Source organism: Euprymna scolopes, chromosome 2 (assembly GCF_053919585.1).
Source record: "Euprymna scolopes isolate OS-2025 chromosome 2, ASM5391958v1, whole genome shotgun sequence".
Lineage (NCBI taxonomy): Eukaryota > Metazoa > Mollusca > Cephalopoda > Sepiida > Sepiolidae > Euprymna > Euprymna scolopes.
Window position 1 is genome coordinate 28,302,050 of NC_136483.1, and position 24,782 is coordinate 28,326,831.

Genomic DNA, 24,782 nt, shown 5'->3' on the forward strand with positions numbered 1-24,782 from the left:
TAAAGAATGTTATTTTCAAATAGGAAATAAAATATTATTCCAAACAATAGGCATCCCAACGGGATTGAATCTTGCACTATTTAGGGCAAATCTCTATTAACATAGACTCGAGTATATATATATATATATATGTCATAACAAATAAAAACTGATATATCTAAACATACTATTCTCATGGGTGTGTAGGAAATTTATAGATGATCTTATATGTATAAACGATAACGATGAATTCGAAAAAAAAAAACTCAAAACATCTTATATATCCAAAGGAGTTAGAATTGAATTGTGAATATAGAGGACAGAAGGCTAAATTTCTGTATTTAAATATACAAACTGAGGATGGGATTTTTCTTTATAAAATATTTGATAAAAGCAACTCTTTCCTATTTCAAATAGTACCTGCCCTGTTTTTATGTTTTATAGAACCATTATTTAAGAGTTTTTGAGAATAGCTCGCGATACTTTAAAATTTATAAATTTTATACCCCCAGTTTCTAGCTTAGTAATGAGGATGATAAAACCAGGTGGTGATAAAGCTAAAATATTTAAACAGTTAAATAAAGAATCTTTTCGTTATCTCGGTGCTTTTGAATCGTATAAAATTAACCAGAATATATTAATAAGGGAAATCCACAACTATATAAGTAATGTACAAAGTGTATTATATAAAATAATGTATATATTCATAACTATTTTTAATCTTTATATATTTTTAATTTTAAACAAATAAGAATGTAAATATATAAAGTACTAATCATAATAGGAGGTGATAAGTAGTCAAATGGATTAATCCTAATCTTATAAATACAAGACTGGTAAATTAAAAAATATATCCATTTTGAATTTGGAAACAGATGAATCTCACAGATAAAGAATTCATTTTTATAACATGAATAGGCTAACCAAATTAATTAAGAATAGGAAACTTGATCTAATATCTGTAACATGTTTTCTTCTTCAGATTAATGGAGGTGGTATTTGATCGAAACTGCTGAGGAGCTATGATTTAATGTACTGTTTTTAAATCCCCGGAACAGTGTTTCATGGTAAACAACTGATGATCCTTTAAATTACCATTAGTACTATGGTGAATTCGAGAGAGAAAGTTGATGCAGTGCTTGCAAATTATTAAATTAATTACTGAATAAATAGTTTTCTACGAATGATAAAAAATAAAATTAAATAGTTTTTTGTATAGTTTTAAAGGTTAAAAAACTTCCAGGTTTGTTTCGTTGTGCAGAAACAAGCGGTTATTATTATATCAATATCGTCTCTTGCCGTGCATATGCTCTTCAGAAAAATTAGAAATTCTTTGCTTAAATAGAAAGTATGCATGACAATATAATGCTGCAAGAAGCAAGTTCATAGACCATTCAATATCGTGGGTTTGTTCCAGCGGCCATTTTTGTTCATATTGCAAACCTAGACAGGTTTTATCTAACGTATGAATTAAAGTGTTTTATTCTTTTTAATTCTACACGGAAATTACTTACTATTATTATTACTCTTACATTATTTATCTAATATTTATTTTCTGTAATTTGTGAAAATGGTTATATCTAAAAAAGGGTTAACATCAGTTGAAAAGTCGAAACTAATTCTTCCCATTATATATATATATATATATATATATATATATATATATAGTAAGTTATAAAATATTTATAGCGATTAAGCTACACTGAATATTCCGCGTTTCATCCACTCTAGGATTCTTCAGGCTTATGCGAGAATCCTAGAGTGGATGAAACGCGGAATATTCAGTGTAGCTTAATCGCCATATATATTTTATAACTTACTAACTAGCTCTACCTACGTATTGAGCACTGTTAAAGTAAATACTTAAAATTTACGCATAAATTTATATTTTCGTATATAAATTTATGTAAATGAATTAGTTATACACACACACACACACACACACACACACACACACATATATATATATATATATATGAGCAAAACAGTTAATAAATAATAATAGTTTGCTCCTATTATAAGCTCTATCTCCTATTTAGTTTTACCGAGCTTTTACATCTGGTTAAGATTACTTTATAAATATTAATTCTTTAATATTTGTAATATACTTTAGTTTTACCATCTTGGATCATTTTGGTAATTTTAATTGTAATTTTATATATATATATATATATATATATATATATATATATATATATAGTTATTGGGAGCAAATCATTATTTAAGCTTGTCGGATTGAACACGACTGAGTAATTCTTTTTTCAATTTTTCTGGATATCTTTTCCATTTGTGGGCAGTCTTTTTTTCAGCTTGCATGTTGTCTAAAATGCCGCCCAAAAGAAAATAAAAAGAACACGACAACAACAATCGCTCCTGATGATAATTTGATGCACCGATAAAAAAAACGCTTGAGAAGAATATGGCTGAACAACAACTTTTGGGCACCATTTTATATAACAGTCGAATTAAAAAAAAAACGCTCGGCAAATGGAAAAGATATCCAGAAAAATCGAAAAAAAAAAAGAATAACTATGCCGTGTTCAATCAGAGATGCTTAAAGCTTGACTATATATATATATATATATATATATATAAGCATAGTTGCATATCAAATAAATCAATATACTTTAATTAAGTTTTTAAGAGGACAAGTCTCTACATACATCTAGGTACTCGGCTCAGTCAAAGGGAGACAATTCAATTAAAAATTTTGTATAATTCATTCTCTCGTATTTTAGATATATTTGTATATAACTCAAAGATATTCGTACATATACACCCCGCATAAACATGCATATATCCCCATACAGACATACATATATATACGCAAATACACATACATAAATATATATAAAGATTATGATTGCTACTTCTTGACAGAAGTTTGCCATCTCTTCAGTTGTGCTGTGCGTCTGTGTCCACGTAGGTGATTTTTTAACCCAGCTTTAGTCTTACATGAAAGTACATATATGTGACATAAAAACTTTCCTTCTTGTAAAGGTGATCGCATGATAATATTGTGAATCCTCGAATGTCGTATCGGACCACTTTTAGATTTGCAGATTAGACAACAAAGATGACAATTTAGCGTTGCCAGATGTGCTGTATAAGCCTCGTATCTCCTGTCTTTGATTGTGTGATTTCAAATGATTAAAAAAAAACAGCTTTTGACAAAAAGTATTTGCCACATACAGTGCACGTCAGTTCCTGATGTAATTTTCATGACATTATATTTTCTTCCTGCTTTCTTAAAACAATTTTAATTCAACAAGATCTACATGCTGCTTTGCAAAAATATTAAAACTTTTTTTTTTTCAACAGTGATCAATCTTTTGCATTTTCAAGTTGTTTTTCAGATAATCCTTAGACCTTTTTCTTGGTTTATGTTGCGGTATTTTACCCCTATCTATCTCGTCATAAAGCAGTTGTTTAGGAAGTCTTTTGTCTTACATCCTAATCAAGTTTCTAGTCCAACCCATCTGATTTTGAATGATTTTCATTTCAATACTAGTACTATTTGATTGTTCAAGAACTACAGTGCAATGCGTTAGAGTCCTCCAGTTAATATTAAGTACTCTCTAAATACAACTTTGGTGAAACATTTCTAATAACTTGGGATGCCTTCTATATGTTCTCAAAGTCTCTGCCCCATACAGCAGCGTAGTGATAACGCATGCTCTGTAAACATTTCACTTTGTTTTTGGTGTGATTCTCCGATCTGACCACACCCGTTTTTCCAATATACCAAAAACAGAACTGGATTTTGTTATTCTAGCATCAAGCGTATAGTCCTTACTCAGATATCCAAAATTGTCTGACTAAGATGTTTGCTTCAACATATGGCATTCCTATAAGAGGAGAATACACAACATATATTTTCTTGAGGTTTATGGTATGTTCACATGCTTCACAAGCCTCTGGTAACTTGATAAAGAAGCGTGTGAAACTCGTAGGACTTCATTTATTAATATCTCATTTGATGGAACTTTGGAACAATTCAAGTCACGTATATAGCAAAGGAGCTGAAATTCTTGGCTTTAAGAAAACTAAACATAGGGACTAGTTTAATGAAAATTATTCTATAATCATCACTTTTTAGGGGGAGAAGACGAGATACGTTTGTATTGTAATGGATCAGCTACAATAATTGCAGAAAATGTGTATAAAGAAGCAAAATTAAAAGTACAGGGCGAGAACGAGTGGTGCGCCAATTTGACAGCAGACATCAAGACAGATTGTGACCGCAAATATTCAAAAGATATGTATTACAAAATCAGACAAGCTTTTGAATCACAGCACCAACATTGATATCTGTGAAATCCAAAGAGGTTCGGCCCTTTTCAACAATGTTGAAAGGATCATGGAATGGACAGAAGATTTTCAATATCTTTTGGATAATCCGTCTGAAGTAAACGGATATAGTTATTGATAGTCTTCCTTTAAAAGAGGACGTTGCTGAGATCATGACTGAAACCAAACGCACATTGACAGAGATTAATAAGAAAAAAGCACCCGGACTTGATGGGATACCTGTTGAATTATTGTTATTTGGAGGTGATAGCCTTATCAACGCAGTCTATACAGTCACGCTTGCTGTTTGGCATAATAATGCTATCAATCGAGATCGGATTGATGCAATATTGATCCCAATTTATGAAGGAAAGGGGTCAAAATCTGAATGTGGTAATTATAGAGGCATTAGCTTGCTTGAAGTAGTGGTAAAGAGGTTGTTAAATCGTTTGTTGAGATGGAATTGTCCCTCTATCATCCCAGAGAATCAATGCGGCACAATAGACATGATATTCTCTGCGCAACAGCTAATGGAAAAATGTATGAAACAGCTGACAAAAGCTTTTGATATCATTAGTCGCAATGCACTCTGGAAGATTCTAAGGAAACTAGGCTGTCCTACTAGTCTTGTGGAGTTGCTTCAGCAGTTACACCATAATATGAAAGCCCAAGTGAACTTTAATAGATCTCGGTTTGATCCAATTTCAGTTGAAAACATTGTGAAACAAGGTGATATACTTGATCCTACATTATTTTCTATATATTTCGTTGTGATGCTGGTGCTTTTAACAATTGCGATATTGAGGTGAAGTTTTGGTTTCGCAAATTAGTTAAAATGTTTACCTTAGACGTCTCAACTCAAAGTTGAAAACTTTTCAGAACCTTGTTCTTGAACTTTTATAAGCAGACTAGCGGGGTTGCTCGGCGTTGCCCTGTGTTTCCCGGGTGTTTCTTCCAAGTTATTACCTAATGTTTCTAATTTATACTATTTGTGATTTCAACGAATATTTCACACTCCTATATTTTTATTGTCGGAAGGAAGCTTCACATGCCTCCATGCAGTAACTTAGTTCAAAATATATGTTATTCCATATTGTACTCCAGAAAAACTACTGTTTCTTTTATAAAATTATTTTATATGAACTTCTTTCCGGTTAGCGGAAAAAAAAATATAAAAAATTTACGTGCAAGGTTCAATCTACAGACCACGTCATGCAAAAATAAATAAATAAATAAACAAACGTAAATTTTGAAATCTTATAAAATTCTTTGCAGTTAATGAAAAAATTAAGAAATTTACGTGCGGAGTTCATACAGACCATGCCATAAAAACACACACTATCAACTTACCGACAGTAGAATTTTCACGGCCCATTGTTCTATCATTGTTGCTAAGCAACAATATGGAAAAATGGCTTTACCGATGATTGGTAAGTTAAAATAACGATTTGAATTATCGATTATCGGTAATTATCGAGGATATTCTGAGAAAAAAATAAACTAAGATCACTCCCAGCCTTATATGCTAAAGTTCTCTAAATTTTAAAGAAAATCTGTTCAGCCGTTTCGAAGTCTATAAGGAACGAACTCACACACACAGACAAAGTTGAATTTATATAATTGCAGAGATATATTAATATGATAGCGTATCTTGAAGCACATGTTCCCATGCGGAAATTTTATAGCAAGCCCAACTCTCCCCAATGGTTTACTTCTACTTGCACAAGTGCCATTGCTCAAAGGCAGCATGCATACAACAGATTTAACCAACATAAGTCCAGTTCAAACAGGCAGAAGTATATAGAAGCTAGAAGTAACATTAAGAAAGAAATAGCGATAGCTAAGAGAGAATGTATTGAAACCACTAAAAAACGCATCGAAGCACAAAAATTAGGAACTCGTGACTTCTGAAAAATCTACAACAGTGTAGTAAATAATGGGCAATCAACAATTCCCTCACTAACCCACAATCAGGAGCTTGTTTGCTCAGCAACCGACAAGGCTAATATGCTTGCCAGTCGGTTTGCCTCGAACTCCACACTGGACCCATCAAACCACCCCCTGCCTGACTTTCCTTTGCGGACAGACGCCACGCTAGAGGATCTAAAAATCACCCCTGCTCAGGTACACGCTATCATAAAAAACCTTGACACTTCAAAAGCATATGGACCTGATCTCATCCCAGCTGTGCTATAAAAAAAGTGCTCAGCCGAAGTAGGTCCAGTTTTCTCCAAACTGTACAACAAATGCCTTAATAAATCTTGCTTTCCGGGCTGTTGGAAAACTGCTTCTGTGGTACCAGTATTCAAGAATTCTGGCGAAAAAACTGACCCATCAAATTATCGCCCCATTAGACTCCTCCCACTTTTCGCCAAAATATTTGAGACCATATTTAACCATGCTCTAGTCCATCACCTTGCAGATGCTAAACTTCTGACTGACAAACAATATGGATTTAGACAAGCCCGTTCCACAGCGGACATCCTCACTGTAATCTCTGAACGTATATACCATTCACTGGACAAAACGGGGGAGGGCAGAGCGGTAGCTCTAGATATATCTAAGGCGTTTGACAGAGTATGGCATGAGGGTCTCCTCATGAAAATTAGATCATACGGTTTCACTGGTAGAATACTTAACATAATTAAATCTTTCTTAGATAAGAGAAAAATCCAGGTTGTCCTCGACAGTCGTACATCTAAACAATATGATATAAATGTGGGAGTGCCTCCGGGGTCTATCCTTGGACCTCTATTGTCCCTAATATTCATTAATGACCTCTCCGACAAAATTGCCTCTGAGATGGGTATATATGCTGATGACGCCACACTCTATAACAGGCATGACAGGAAAACAAATGAATACATAACTAAAGAAATGGTAAAAACACTAGAGGATGACCTCCAATCTGTAGTGGAATGGGAACATAAATGGATGGTCACATTCAATGCTGCCAAGACTAAACTGGTTTCCTTCAATAATTACAAGAAACCTTCTCTGCCACCAATAGCAATGGCCAGTTACTCTTTATCTGAGAGTACATCTTTCAAACTGCTTGGCCTAACGTTCACAGGAAACATGAGTTGGAACAATTACATTGAAAGCATTGCCAGGGCCGCTGCAAAGAAGGTAGACTCTCTCTATCGTGCTAGAAAACTACTGACACCTGAAAGTATCCTGTACCTCTATAAGGCCACCATTCGCCCATGTATGGAGTATTGTTATCACATTTGGGCTGGTGCATCTGCTACTAGTCTCTCGCTCATAGACAAGATTAAAAAAAGAGTCGCCAATCGGATAGGCACTGAACTGGCATCTAAGCTTCAGCCTCTGTCCCATTGACGAAATGCTGCATCTCTCTGCCAGTTCTACAAGTATTTTATTGGTGAATGCTCTGGCGAACTGCAGACACTTGTGCCCCCACGACGTAGACACCCTCGACAAACCCGACAGGCAGCTAAATCCCACTCCAACACAGTAGAGATCCCTAGATGTAAAAGATATTTCTACTGCAGTAGTTTCTTCCCCAGAACCGCTAGACTTTGGAATTTCATTTCAGGTCCTTGCTTCCCCAACTGTACTGACATGCAGAAGTTCAAGTGTAACGTGAACTGACATCTTGCTGCCCAAATCCCTACATAGTATCCCAGTAGTTGTTGCCCCTGATAGCAGGCCCTACACCAAAGTGTCAATTTGCCTTGTTTGGGGCGAAAATGTAATAAAAAAAAGAAAAGTATGTGTTATTTTGTGTGTCACACTTACATCGTTTTTCTTCCTTGTGACTTCGTTTAATTGTTACTAGCCTGGGTACCCGGCGTTGCCCGGGTGTTTGGAGGTATGTGTTGAGCAAAAAGAGAAAAAAAAAGTGGTAGTAGGCAGGCAGGCTCGAACCCGTACCGCGAAAGAGGAAAAGAACGTGAAAAAAGAAAACGTGATGTCCTATCCGTTGTGTTCATTCTTCATAAGTTTTGATTTTGGTTTCGATTATAGCTGATCGCACTCAAGTCACAGTTATGTTGGGCGTGAAACCGACGGTACCAATGTTTTTCTGAACTTCTGTACAATTAAATAAATAAATATTAAGCTCTTATATCGAAAAAAGTTTTCTTTGTAATCGAGCTCTTTATTGGAATTTTTTCCCTCCAAAACAATAATATATATATATATATATATATATATGTGTGTGTGTGTGTGTGTGTGTGTGCGCGTGTGTGTGTGTATGTATGTGTGTGTGTATTAAAAAATGATATTATATTTTAAGAAACTATATATATATGTGTGTGTGTGTGTGTGTTGCATAGGGCATATATACTTAAAGATGACGGGAATTCATATTGAGGCACATATATAACGATAGTGATGATAATTCTGATGGGGAGACATTTATATATATTACATCATGCGATTTGAGTGCCGTGATCATTTTATTCTGCAAAAATAAACATCGAACCTCGGTAATGCCACAGAACACAGCTAAGGGTCCTTAGAAAAAAAAAAAAACAACGCGAAGAAAAAACTGCTAGACGAAATACATACATAATCACAATAATAAAGAAAAATAAAGAAAACAAAAAGAAACACTCACAAAATGAAAAAATGTATTTAAAAAACGAAAAATAGTCACAAAGTACGGCCCTTAAAACACGCGAATGAAAATGGTAGACGATTTACCAGACAGCCACACACACACACACACACACACACACACACACACACACACACACACACACACACACAACAACAACAACAACAACAACAACAACAACAACAACAACAACAACAATAATAATAATAATAATAATAATAATAATAATAATAATAATAATAAAGCACACACACGAATATATATTTTTAGCATAATTAAGAAACGGGCCGTAATCGGCTACAAAATATGTACGTGAAAAAAAAAAGTCTTTAAAAATACTAGGCGAGTTAACAGTATAAAAAATGTAAAGAAAGAAAAGAAAATTGCATACAAAAGCACAGAAAAAATGTACTTAAAAAAGAGACGATATGCCGCAAAAAAAGGGAAAAGAAACAGTCGTAGATATGAATAAAAAAAAAGAAAAACAAGAAAAACAAGAAAAACACTCATACACGAAAAATGCAAAAAAACAAACAAAAAAAAGATATGAGTACTTCAGCGTATTCTTTGTTTTGAAATATACAGACACACACACACACACACACACACACACACACGCACACACACACAGATAATGTGAACAAAGAATGCATTTGTATATACACACGAGAAGTTGGAGTCATTCAGTTGGCATTGTTTTGAAATCATGTATATTGTTTATATAACTTGTCAAATGCGAACGCAGACAAACGGGAATGCTAACCTGTGATTCACACGCAGATCCGATCAGCTAACAATCTCTTCCGGTAAATTTGTCTACAATATGATTTACCATATTTGGACAGATCTAATAAATATTTTTCATATTCATCCCACGTCCATCTCCCCAGTTAGATATAAAGATAGACCGAGATGGATAGATACAGAAATGGATAACTAAATAGATCAACACTTTCTTGTGTTCGACCTATTACATAACATTCCTTCCCCCTTTTTTATCAAAATGTATGGCGAAGTCATACATTTTCTACTACCCACATTTACTGCGAAGGGAATACATATGCTCACCCCACTGGCAAAGAAAGGTGTCATACCATTACCCAATAAATAATGTTGCCCACAGAGTTCGATTCTAGACTTATCCTAATATCATTGTCACTTATCTAGTATGTCTTCTTATTTACATGAAAAGGGGACGGCCCTTTCATATATATTCTTTATACGCTTTGGTTTCGGTTCCGATTCAAGCTGATGCACTCAAGTAAATAGATTTTTTTTTACTTTTTGAAATCACAACTGTATAATATATAAGAATCGATAGAAAATGGACTCTATAAAAATATATACGAAATCTGTATGAAGTAACATATCATATTTAAGCGTATTTTACGACCGGGCTACACACTGGGTGTCCCTGCTAGCTTACATAAATACTTTTAACAAAAGAGCTACAATAATATCAGGGCGTCTCCATTTACGCTTAAAATCCACAGAATGCCAATATCAATATATTACATATGAAAGAGTCCCCTGAGGAATTAACATAGGCCCGACTAGTTATCATTATTCAATGTGCGCAAAGCAAAACAATTATTTATTAGACATTTTTAAAATAATATCTTAAGAATTTTTACCAGATGCCTGTACATAGGTTGCCCATATCATTTTTTTTTTTATTCTATTTGTATGATTCTATGAGATCTTATTTCTTGTCACGGTTATATTTATTTTATTTTATTTTATTTATCTACTTTTTGAATTTATTTTAATTTATTCATTATGGAGAGTAGATAATGCGGTGGATGTGTTATCGGCAGCTCCAGTAACTCTCGCTTCTCCTTTTTTTGTCCCTCAGTCTTCAGTCAAATGAGTAATTTTTCTGACAAAGGGTGAAGAAAAAGCTGCTTAAAGGTCGGTAGTACTTTGTGAACAGTAGTCTGAGATGTCGGAAATTTTTCTGTCTCTATATCTATCCTTGTGGCCATGTCACTAGTAAGGGTGCTGAAGGTAAGCGTTTGTCTGGGCTGAAGTTATCCGCCTGATAGTCAGGGACCCGAACCTTGGATTAACAACTAAGGAGGCTGTCCTATCAGCAGGTGCAAAGTACTGGGGCTGCTGTATTGCCATTTGGTGAATGGATTCTGGACCTTGCAGTAGTCTCTGGTGGGGCCTCTCGATGCCAGACTAGTGGGTAATTGTTACGGCTTTACCTTTTCGTGTGCTACAAAAAAAAATTCCTATCCTTTTCTCTCTGTCGTCCCCTCTCATTCTTGCTAAAACCAAGTATGCTGTCCTGTTCCACAAACCCCAAAATCTCAACATGAAACATCTCAAAAACAAAACCTCGAATAAACCTAGAACCCCATCTTCCAACGTAGACCCCTACTACCTTGTCTCATTCTTCAACATAAAGGGTCTACATTCCAACTTTCCAGAGGTTGAAACACAATTACAGGAGACAAAACTGGACATATACTTTCTAAGCGAACCTGGAATAACCCCGTGATACAAATCACACCTATACACATTTTCCAGTGTCACAATCCCCGATCTTATAATTTCTTTTACATTTTAAGATCCTACGGGGGTTAAAATAGAAACCCCTGCATATATTATCTCAAGTACCCCTCCATAATTATCTAAGTATCTTTTCTTTCATATCAACTTTCTCAGATTCGAAAGCTCTGGATACCTCCACACTCACAGTCAGATCTCAGGAACAACCGCTTTCACCTAGTTAAACAGAAGCGCCCCCTACAGCTAAAATCTAAACGATATCGATCTTGATCAGAAGAGAGTGGTCATTTCCAACACCCAAGCCAGTACACTTCAGAATACGTAACCTAAGCTATCCCTATTCGTACTTTACAGTAACTATATTACGGTACCCTGTTATCTCTACACCGCAAATATTAGTCTTCCAGTGTGCCGAATCAAAACTCCTCATATGGAACCACAACTAAACTCAATAAATTAACACATCATATTACGTGCCGCACACTACAGGTTCTTAAACCTCTGACTACCCTTCGGTCAATAAACGTGCTTTCAACACGTAGGGAAATCCCAAGATTTACTTTCCAATTCGGTAACCGCAAACAGCGCAAGCCGTCTTGCTAGACAAACAAAATGATGCTTATTGACTCCGCCGAGCTGTCCTCAGATGAATCTCCACGAGAAATTTCCACGCACAGATCAGCTGTCTGTGTCCCCATAAAACCAAACTCAGCTTAAAACAATATCGTTTAAGGCTTCCGGGAGAGGAAATTATTCAAATCAACGCATAGGATTAGTTACGTTTATAACTTAATTTTCCTAATGGGTTGGTTTATTGTCACATGTCCGCACTTCTAAAATTACTTCGAAATTTATCCCTGTAAATACACATACAATACAAATCAAATATTCCAATCAAAATTTAGACAAACATGAACAATCATTCAATTCCATCCGCAAAGAGAAAAAAAAAACGCAAAACTTATGCTGAAAAAAATCTCCTTGTCGGAATCTATTCATAAACTATTGTCTCATCAGAAAAAATATCTTGTCTACTCTGTAGATCAACCTACTAGAGAAGATAGCTACGACACCTATTACGTATATCGAGGTTCAAAATTATCTTGGACAGACTATGAATAGATGTACACATTTTTTAATTGTTCTTTTACATGGTTTGTTGCACTTTGCTGTTGTTTTACAAAATGAATTGGATTTGATTCATTTGAATTCATTTGAATTTTAAATTCATAATAAAGTACTTACTTTTTTTATTGGTAGATCATTCCAATTGTCAATCAAATTACTTCGGAAGAGATCTGGACAAAGGATTCTTGTGCATTTTACAGGTCCCCAATTCTCATAAGTCCCAATGCCTAAAAATGAATCGCCAGTATGAAAGCCACTTCCTCTCTTGACAAAATATACCTTTAACCATTTATCATCTGAAAATGTACAAAATGGATTAGTATCAGCGTGTGATATGCATCACTGTATTATGAAATATGACAAGAATGAAAAAATTGCGTCCTAAAAATGCGTGGATCAATCGCGCTTTTAAAGTAAAATATATATGCGGGTGACATATTTGACTTTCGTAGCTAGATAAATACCAGGCTTCCACGATACAAGACTAAATATAGAAGCCTCTGTTCAGTCTCGAAAAACAATGATAACCCTGTAAGAGTAGCTGTGCGTGTAATTGTGAGGCAAGGGTTGTGCAATTACCATCCACGCCTCTCCTGGATCGGCACTGCTTGATTCCAGTGATAAGGAGAGATCCAGCAACGTTGAACCTGGTCAGTACTAAAATGGGTGACTATTTGGAAATTCCAAGTGCCATATGTGCTCTTCGCTTATCTCGGCATTGTTTCCATTCGTCCTGAAGACTAGATAATTTGTTCCTAAATACATTTAATATTTAAAATACGTTGCATAATGGTTCATCTGAAGCATAATTTGAATCAGAATTATATGCCTACGTTTTTATAACTAAACTAGATGAATATCCGTTCTAGGTAAACTTAATCCACCAAACAAAAGAGTTTTCCGCCACTTTTATGTCCTATTGCGAAGATTAATCAAGATACACACACACCCCTATTTTAATTTTACTCAAAATCCATTACATTATCCTGGTTCGTACTTAAATGAGTACACTTATAGTTAACAAGTTTTTGACTTGAAGTACTATTTTTTCTTCTTACATCAAGTGACTTCATACCTTGTCTGGAGCGGTTTCTATAAAACAATAATTTCAACCTATAGAGCGGTTTCTATAAAACAATAATTTCAACCTCTGAATATGGAAGGTTAATCTCTTCTCGTCTTTACAGCTCCTGTCTAACGTAAGAAACTTTGCTAGTCTTTCCGCCATGTGCTCGACTATTATTCAATCTCTAATTTCACTTGCTGTGCTAAATATGGCCTTCATCAAGTTAAATATCAATAAATATCTGTCGAGTCGTCCTCTGAATTAATCAACCATAGTTCTCAATGCTGTCATAGAACTATTTTATCATTCAAGTGAAAATCTTACTAAACCATATCCTCGAGTAGTATTGGCCTTGCTAAGTTTGGAACTATTAGTTTTAAAATGTATGGTTTAATGGTGCCCCTGATGTATAATTTGTATTAGTATTCGATTTTAGTTTTTTTTTTTACTTGGGGGTCACCGTTTATCAAGGCCCTGAAGCAACTCTAAGATATAAGTTAAGTATAAGGAAGATAATGAGACAACATGATCAGTAATGACGGAACTTGGGCAGAGCTACATTATTTAAGATAACAGCTCAACAGGAACTTATTCACATCAGATTTGATGCTATAATCAGTCGGGAAGCAGGTTCTTAACGTCTGGAAACATCGCAGACATATATATGGATGTTGCGCAGAGTATTTCTAGTCCTGTGAGTAAATTCGGGTGGTAGACGGCCATTATCACACAAGTTGGAGTTTGATGCGAAATCCTTAGCGAAGAGTTTGGCTTTGTCGGATAATGACATGATCACCTCGGGTCCGTTGATTATATGTGAGATTGAAGATACACATATGTTCCAAAACTTGTTTGTTATGCGCCAAAACTCGTGGGAACTTAACCTCTGCTCAACTACATTAGACTTGGAAGTTAGGGCAGAAGACTTACGTTTTCTATAACTTTTTGCAGTGATTGCTCGCGGTTCTATAGACAGCTTTAGTTTCTGGACATCTGTTTAATTTAAAGCAATTAAAATACTGCTTTCTGTGTGCAATTTTAACGGCATATTATGAGATGTACCATGGTTGGCTATTTGATTTCAAGTGGAATTTTTTAGGGTACGCAACTGTCTATACCGACAGTTAGAAAATCTGTTGTTGAATGCTATAAAGGACACATCTTTTTGAACAGGGTTCAGAGCAGGTGGTCAGAAAACGATCTAGAATGCTTGCAAATTCTCGATCAACATCTGGAAGGCGAGTGGGTTCGTTCACAATCTGTGTTAGATGATAGACAAGGGAGAAATCTTGAATACTCTCTTTTCATAATCTGTCTGGTTTTATTTGACAAGCAAATCAACGTTGCAATCTCCGCAGTGGTGAGTGTTGAAAGAGTGATGGACAGACAGGATTTGATCAATTTTCCCCGCGATACTCTCAAAGATAGTGACTCTATTGTTATGAGGACGGTATATGGCAAATAAGAAAGCGGTGCTATGAGAAAGTGTTACTCAGAAGCACATAAAAAGTAGTTCAAGATCTTATTTGGAAATTCTCTGCCGCAAGGAAAGCTATTCCTAATGTAAGCACTTGCTTCATGTTCGTGGCGATGTTATTTTAAAAGAAAATAAAAGCATATGAGCATGATTCCAACATTTGAAAATTGTAAGTGAAGTTACAATTACCGTTTTTCTTTGATTAAGTCATCAAAAATGGATTTATAATTATTCACATATGATTAAATTTTCTTTTAAAATTAATAGGTGCTTTTTCTTATGATGAGTTCAAGGCGAAATAAATTCATTGATTAATATATATATATATATATATATATATATTTTGTGCTACGAAACAGGTGCTGTCAAGAATTATTGAATAAACGGTTAGATGGTCAAAATCTTGAAATTTGGAATATAGACTTTTGTCATATATATATATATATATATATATATATATAAGATATGCTACATACTTTAATAGAAACATAATTGTGTAGGCTACAATCAAAAGGTAAGCCATATACTATAACAATACCAAAAATGCATATACTACACATCAACACGTGGTAATGTAAAAATGTATGTTCTTCTGTTATTTTCTTTTTAAAGCGCTTGTACACACACACAAACACACACATATGTATATGTATATATATATATATATATATATATATATATATATATGTGTGTGTGTGTGTGTGTGTGTGTGTGTGTGTGTATAAAATAAAATAAAAACTGCAATTAAATTTACAAAATGATCCAAGATGGTAAAACTAAAGTATATTATAAATATTAAAGACTTAATATTTATAAAGTAATCTCAACCAGATGTAAAAGCTCGATTAAACCAAATAGGAGATAGAGCAAATAATACAATAATAAAACATGTTAAAAATGTTGTAAAAGAGTTAAAACATATTTAATCAGAAAAGGAAACACTTAATACTTTCCTTCTCATCAGAGGGTAGGAATTGGCAAAATGCGGGATCGTATTTTGCATACAAAAGTATTTGATGAAACAACAAGTAAGTCAAAGATCTTATTGCAGTTTTATCAAATACTTTTGTATGCAAAATCCGATCCTGCATTTTGCTAATTCCTACCCTCTGATGAGAAGGAAAGTATTTCTTCGAAACTCCACGGATTAAGGACTATCCACTTATTAAGTGTTCCTTTTCAGATTAAATATGTTTTTAACTCTGTTTCCAGGTGTTTTTTTTAATAATAATAATAATAATAATAATAATAATAATAATAATAATATATATATATATATATATATTAAAATAGGTCGCATGCATTAACAGAAACATCATTGTGTAGGCTACATTCAGAAGATAAACATACTACAAATGTACGAATAATTGTATATACTACAAATCAACGCGTAGTAATACAAAAATAGGACACACGTACTGCTTGTACTGCATACAATGATAATTATTGAAATCAATTCACCTTGTTCTGTTTCATAATAAGTCGTTGATGATGGACTATCTAATTTTTCTACTCTCAGTTTGTCTTTCATGGAGTGGAAAACATGGCAATTTCCATTGTCAAATGTCCAAATATGGCAGAAGGTCATCAGTGCACAAAATGTAAAACATGTGGCTCGATCCGTCGCGTTCCTCGGTGGATAAAACGGCTTAACACCTATTTGCATAAAAATGTTATATCCAGGTGGGAGGACTTCGAATTGCTTTCGAGAACAGTCTGCTTTCATGTAGAATGGACATTGCAGTAGAATAAATATTAATTTCAAGATATGTTGACATTTCACAATTTCCATAGTCGAACCTGAAATGAAAATATTTAATACAAATTAATCATCAGTTGAAAAACAAATTAAACTAATCTTATTCGTTTTCTTTAATTTTTTTTCCATCCACTTATTGTCGTGGAACGGGTTGTACACTACACCGAAATCTTATGACAACGGAGATTTATTTAAAAAACATGTCTTTCTTTGTTACATTAACATGGTAGTATTCTATACTAGCAGGGAGACCTAAAGTTATCAAGGGTTGAATAAGGACCAGCGAATGTTCCACGCTTCTAATAATTTTATTGTCATTAAAATCGATGAAATCGCCCATTTTCCGATGAAACCGATTAGTTGCCTGTTCTAGTCAGGGATCTTCCGCGATGCACCGGGAGAAGGTTTCACATGCCTCCCCGCAATGACTTAATCAACAATATATTGTAGTCTACATTGCGTTATTAAAAACCTACTGTTGATTTTATTTTATATGATTTTATGTAATGTCTTCAATGAAAGTTTAAAATGCAAAAATCAGGTATCGTGGATCAAATGTGCACTAAAAAGAAACGCTCATTTAGAACGCGTTCTTGTACTATCAAAGAACGTACTGTTGATTTTATAAGCTATGCCATTCTGCTTGTGCGGTGATAAAACTTTTTAACTGCAATTGTGATGTTAAGCTGTATATGAGTGTTAACTTTGGTTAAAATCAGACTCTTTCTTCTTTAATCAGATTTTTTCGATCATCGATTTTCGATATTTATCGGAGCCATCCCGATACAAAACCTATCTAAGAACACTGCCAGACGCATAAATTACATTTGTATGAAATGTTAAAAGTTGATCTCGTTATATCAGAGTTTATAGCGATCGAACTAATGCACAGACATACACACAAAGTTTCTTTTATATATAAGTAGAGATTTTAGAGCAATATGCTTTTGTATTATAGATTATATTTAATATAGCCCAGGTTACTCAACCTTACGCCTAACAGTTGTTCTAAAATAAACCGTCTTTTTGTATTTTCATGCAAAAAGCACTTATTTTGTCAACGTAGCTAAGGAAACGGGTTAAAAATCAGGGGCAACAACTACTGGAGTACTATGTAGGGATTTGGGCAGCAAGATGTCGGTTCACGTTACACTTGAATTTCTGCACGTCAGTACAGTTGGAGAAGCAGGGACCTGGAATTGAATTCCAAAGTCCAGCTATTCTGGAGAAGAAACTACTGGAGTAGAAAGATCTTTTACATATAGGGATCTCTACTGTGTTGGGGTGGGATTTAGCTGCCTGTCGGGTTTGTCGAGGGTGTCTACGTCGTGGGGGCACAAGTGCTTTCAGTTCGTCAGAGCATTCTACATTAAAGTATTTGTAAAACAGGCAGAGGGGTGCAGCATTTCGACGATGGGACAGAGGCTGAAGCTTAGATGCCAGTTCAGGACCTATCAGATTGGCGACTCTCTTTTGAACCTTGTCTAGGAGCAAGAGATTAGTAGCAGATGCACCAGCCCAAATGTAATAGCAATACTCCATACATGGGTAAATGGTGGCCTTATAGAGGTACAGGATACTTTCGGCTGTTAGTAGTTTTCTAGCATGATAGAGAGAGCCTATCTCCTTCGCAGCGGCCCTGGCAATGCTTTCAATGTAATTGTTCCAACTCATGTTTCACGTGAATACATAATGGTTTATTTTCAGCAGTTTTATATTAAAAAGAAGAGTTAATTCACCGCATTTATTTCGCCGTTGAAAACATTTTGTTAGATAAGTCTTTTCTATTTTTAATTTATTCTCAAATTAAAAAAAAAACAACGTAAATAAACATCAAAATGTTAATTTGCGTTTTTTTTTTAATTTGCTATTAAACTGTTAGAATGATCCAATTCCGTATTAAAAGTAATACAAGACATGATTAAACATGAAACCATGTAACGTTTTATGTTTCACATGTCCTGTCTTTAGTTCATGACTACAACATCATTTTTCCCGCGATTTTCAGCTGTGAGAATATGTAAGTTTTAATTTGCACAAAATTACTTTCTTTTCTTTCTTTTATACAAGGTTCATTTCTAAGTGATAGTCGAGGGTTGTTTGAATGCGTACAATTCTGCGTGCCTCCACAATCAGACGTAAACACAAAAAGTCTCTTGTATTTTACATAACAAATAAGGAATGAGTAGAAAAAGAATGTTTATTGTATTTATTTACTCTCTCACAAAAGCAAATTAGGCACAAGGCCGTGTTTTAATGTGGGGGAAAACCAGCTCACCTAAAATAGGATAAGGCACTGTGGTTGTGACCAAAACTAATAATTGTCCCAGTATAGAGGGTTTCTCCTCCATTGACTGCTACAGATTATCTTAAGTGCAGCATCTACAGAACAGGGTATTTATTTGCTCCCCCACCAAGCAAATTAGGCATAAGGCCTATTTTTAATATGAGGAGTGAAGAGGAAATGGGGACCAACTCCCCGAGGAGTAGGAGAGCTGGATAGTGACAATTGGTATGAAGAGTTGCCCATGCATTGACCAAGGTCTTATATATGGGGTTGGTATTTATTTGCTCCCCCACCGAGCAAATTAGGCACAAGGCCGATTTTTAATATGAGGAGTGAAGGGGGAATGGGGACCAACTCCCCGGGGTGTAGGGGAGCTGGATAGTGACAATTGGTATGAAGAGTTGCCCATGCATTGACCAAGGTCTTACATGTAGGGTAGCCCCCACATATGGTCTTTGCTTGCGGTATCTGCCGGAACAGATGGTATTTATTTGCTCCCCCACCGAGCAAATTAGGCACAAGGCCGATTTTTAATGTGAGGAGTGAAGGGGAAATAGGGACCAACTCCCCGGGGAGTAGGGGAGCTGGATTGTGACAATTGGTATGAAGGGTTGCCCCTACATTGACCAAGGTCTTATATGTGGGGTTGCCCCCACATATGGTCTTTGCTTGCAGTATCTACCGGAACAGATAGTATTTATTTGCTCCCCCACCGAGCAAATTAGGCACAAGCCCGATTTTTAATGTGAGGAGTGAAGGGGAAATGGGGACCAACTCCCCGGGGAGTAGGGGAGCCGGATAGTGACAATTGGTATGAAGGGTTGCCCCCACATTGACCAAGGTCTGATATGTGGGGGTTACCCCCACACATGGTCCTTGCTTGCAGTATCTGTCGGAACAGACACTACACTTTGATCTTGTCCCGAAGGCCAAGAACAACAGAAAAAAGTGACAACACTGACAGAAAGGAGGGGGCCACCGGATGGTGGTGGTGGTGTGTGTGCAAAATGGCAGAGATATAATGTATCACTTGAGCAGAAGCATGCCTGGTCTATCAGATGTCAGTTACCTCGGTGTAGATTTAAAATAAATAACGTCGATATTTTAATAAAAGCATGCATTAGAATGCCTCCCAGAAAATCAAGAATTACATTTTTTTAATATTTTCAAAGAAAATGAGTAAATTGTAAAGACGATGTGCACGGAAAAAAAGAAAAAAGATTGGAAATAATTTATAAATGAATTGACCTCAGTTGACAAAGGACTAAAATGACTTTATTGTTTTTCTTACGTTGTGGATTCTCAAAATATCTTTTGTGTTGGAAAAAAAATAATTGTATTGTTTATTGAACATAGAAGTATCCAGGCAGCGTATGTTTGTCACATTTGGGCTGGTGCACCCTCTACTAGTTTCTCGCTCCTGGCCAGCGTTCAAAAGAGAGTCGCCAACCTGGTAGATCCTGAACTGTCAACTAAGCTCCAGTCTCTGTATCACTGACGAAATTTTGCATCCCTCTGTCCGTCCTACAAGTATTTTAATAGTGGATGCTCTGACAAACTACAAGCTCTTGTACACCCTCGACGTAAATACCCTCGACGTAAATACCCTCGACGAACCTGAAAATCAGAAAACCCCCACCCCTACACAGATTAGTCCTGAGAAGATGGTATCATAACGAACGAATATATGTTACACTATACGACGCTTCGAAATGAGGAGGTAATCTCCTAGGGTGCGGTCTTTTAATAATTGATCAAATACTATATTAATTATTACCTTCCCTAATTTGTGTATTGAAATATTGTACAATAGTATATTAATAAAAGTAATATATATATATATATATATATATATATATATATATATATATATATATCAGAATAATGAACCTGTGTTGACACATCAGATTAGCTGCTTCAAAAGCACGCTGACAGGAAATATAGGTTCGCAGTTTAAGAATGGAGTTTGAGAAGTGCTTAGATGAAGGTATATTGATTTTGTGGTAAGGCAATTTCGAAGGATTTTTGCCACTCATGGCTGTGGTCCAACCTATTAAGGAGAAAGTTGTACCAATGTTGGATTTCCGGAAGTTAACAAGTATGTAGCTTGTTACACAAAAGATAAAATCGACGTGTGTGAAGAAGTCATGAGGGACTGGAGGAGAATGGAACGGGAAACTAAAATCGGCCTACCTCCAAATTCATGTAGACAAAAAGCTATGACAGTATCAAATAGTAGTGTATAAAAGTCAAGCTTATTGGGTGACCAGATTAGGATTTGAACTGAATTCCGCACTGAAAATCATGACGGCATTTCTGAAGACTGTTTGCCGAAGATAATAAAATAGCTGCTAAGGGGTCAAAATTGAACAAAATAGAATTTAACATGCGTAAGCCGACTTTAAGTGCTCTTATATACATGCATATTAGACAAAGAAAGACAGAGAAACTAACACAGAAATTAGTTCAATGAACTAAACTATATAAGAAGGATTTTGTTATGCGTAATCATTATTATATCGATTATTGGCACAATTACACATTCTCACACTTAAACAATTGTTTACAAAATCAATCAATATTGAAATTTCGGTCACTATAGCATATGGTCAGACATGTATTAAAGATAGGAGCACTAGTGACTTAATAAATACAGGAGTGTCTTATGGAACCGATGATACTAAGGTAAATTTTATACTTCTGATTAAATTTACACACACATATATGTATATGTGTGTATATATATGCACACACACACGCACGCATATATATATATATATATATATATATATATATATATATATATATATATATATATATATATGATTACTTCATTTAATTACATAAATTAATATACGCAGATATAATTTTATGCGTAAATTTTCAGTATTTACTTCCACATTGCTCAATGCATAGGTAGAGCTAGGCAGTAAGTTATGAAAATATATATGGCAATTAAGCTACTCAGAATATTGCACGTTTCATTCTCGTGAGAATTCGTCAGGCTGACGAATTCTTGCAAAAATGAAATGCGGAATATTCTGTGTAGCTTAATTGCCATGTATATTTTCAGACCTTTCTCTCTCTCCCTCTCTCTCTCTCTCTCTCTCTCTCTCTCTCTCTATATATATATATATATATATATATATATATATATATATATATATAAACAAAAGAAGGAATTATAACTATCGGGTGCTTTTATAAATGCATTATTTTAGTAAATGTATTTCAAAGTCTTAATTGAATGTGTCATTACAAAATTTACTGAGGTTGTAATAATATTGTTGACATACTAAATATTAAAATGTTATCATTGGGAGATATTCGAGTAAATAAAAGGAAAATTCAATTTTCCATCTCTAGGGATCTAGGAGCACTAGTAACTTAATAAATACAGGAGTGTCTTATGGAACCGACGATACTGAGGTAAATTTTATACTTCTGATTAAATTTACACACACATATATATATGTATGTGTATATATATATATACATATATATATATGTGTGTGTATGTGTGTGTGTGTGTGTTTGTGCGATTACTTCATTTAATTATATAAATTAATATACGAAAACATAATGTTATGCGTAAATTTTCAGTATTTACTTCAACATTGCTCAATACATAGGTAGAGTTAGGTAGTAAGTTATGAAAATACATATGGCAATTCAGCTACTCAGAATATTCCACGTTTCATTCTCGTGAGAATTCGTCAGGCTGGCGAATTCTTGCAAAACTGAAACGCGGGATATTCTGTGTAGCTTAATTGCCATATATATTTTCATAACGTACTCTCTCTATCTCTCTCTCTCTCTCTCTCTCTCTCTCTCTCTCTATATATATATATATATATATATATATATATATATATATATATACGTATATACGGGGGGCGTGCAATAAGTAATGCCACTGACCCACTTCCCATAGCAGGAAAGCAATGAAACTTGGCACAGTTATTAGTCTTTCTCTACATAAGAACCACTCAGAGGTATGCATTTCTCTCATCATTTGATGCAGCTCTGGAGACCGTTTTTGTAGAACACCCCAGGTTGGTCCTCCAACCATGACGTAACTTCAGAAATAAAGGCTGCATCATCTGGGAAACGCTTTCCTTTCAAAAACAACTTCGTGGCTGGGAAGAGGTGAAAGTCAGAGGGTGCAAGGTCAGGAGAGTACGGAGGATGGGATAGGATTTCATAAACACACGCCCGTGCTTCTGATCTGGCGACATGCGAGTTGTGGACAGGAGCGTTGTCCTGCAGGAGGAGGGTACCTTTGCTGATCTTGCTCCGCCTCTTGATTTTGATAGCTTCCCTTAATTACCTCCAAAGTGAAGCATAATAGGCTCCTGTAATTGTGGTACCCGTTGCCAGGAAATCTGTCATCACTACTCCATCCTGGTCCCAGGAGACTGTGAGCAGGACCTTGCCAGCGGAAGGCTGCACCCTTGCCTTCTTTGGAGGTGGTGAGTCCAAGTGCTTCCATTGCATTAACTGGGCTTTGGTCTCTGGATCATAGTGATGGACCCAGGTTTCATCCTCTGTAATCAGCCTTTTGAAAAAATTTGACTCATCTTCTTGGCACATCTCCAAATTTATCCTCGAGCACTCGACGCGTTCTCGCTTCTGGAATGGTGTGAGCAACCTGGGAATCCATCTGGCAGACACCTTATGCATATGCAAATGGTCATGAATGATAGTTTTCACAGACCTTTTACTTATCTTATCTTGGGCTATTTGGCGAATAGTAATGCGCCAATCTTCCAAAATGGCAGCCTCAATTTGACGGACAGATGCCTCATCAATGGCGGAAGGGGGCGACCAGGTCTGAGAGTTGTTTCCATAGACTTCCGGCCATGTTTGAATTCACGATGCCAGCGTTTTACAAGGTCATATGATGGGGCATTATCACCATAAGTTTCTTTTATTTCATCAAAAGTCTACTGTGGTGTGCGTCCTTTCAAATACAAAAACCGGATCACTGATCGACATTCAACAGGCACCATTTCACACCTGACTCAGTTCAAACACCTGTAAAACAGAAACCACAATTATTTCAGAGCTGTAATTTGCCACATAAGCCGTAGAGATATAAATCATTGCACCTACAAAATTTCAGCTAGATCAGACAACTGGAAGTAGGCCTGGGGCATTACTTATTACACGCCCCTCATATATATATATATATATATATATATATATATATATATATATATATATATATATATATATATATATATATTTGAGTAAATAAAAGGAAAATTCAATTTTCCATCTCTAGGGTTCTCCCCAATTAAAACAACGTATTTTAATCACTTCGAAAAACAAGAAGATTTCTGTTCGGTAAAATCAAAACCAAGCACTAACAAATTATGAACATAATTGTATTGAAATTAAAGTTAAATACGCATTCTTCGTGCATATAAAGCAAAATGGAGTAAAATAATATGTAGTTAAGGTCAGCAAACAACACAAATTCACCTGCTATTTTATACATTAATGAAGCGGCGCCCCCTTCGGTTATCCCCGCAAATGGTTTCATGAACGCTGTTCTTCGTAACACATTTCAAGGAAAGGAGCATTTGGAACCAGATCTATTTTCAATAAAAACTTTTCTATAAAGCATATTCAGCCTAAGAAATGTATGTATATTTCCTTTAAAAGCACATTAAGTAAAATAGTTAATTT

General features: G+C 35.2%; 1 protein-coding gene across 2 annotated transcripts in view; it reads right to left on the minus strand.

The window, feature by feature from the left end:
- The window catches only part of LOC145290257 (uncharacterized), a 48,350-nt gene that overhangs the window by 18,968 nt on the left and 4,600 nt on the right, over positions 1-24,782 (minus strand). For both annotated transcript variants that reach the window (XM_080136472.1, XM_080136471.1), the window contains exons 2-3: positions 16,504-16,842; positions 12,617-12,795 (exon numbers count right to left, since the gene is read on the minus strand). In XM_080136472.1, coding sequence (XP_079992598.1) covers positions 12,617-12,795; positions 16,504-16,842 — 518 coding nt within the window. The remainder of the gene's footprint in view (positions 1-12,616; positions 12,796-16,503; positions 16,843-24,782) is intronic.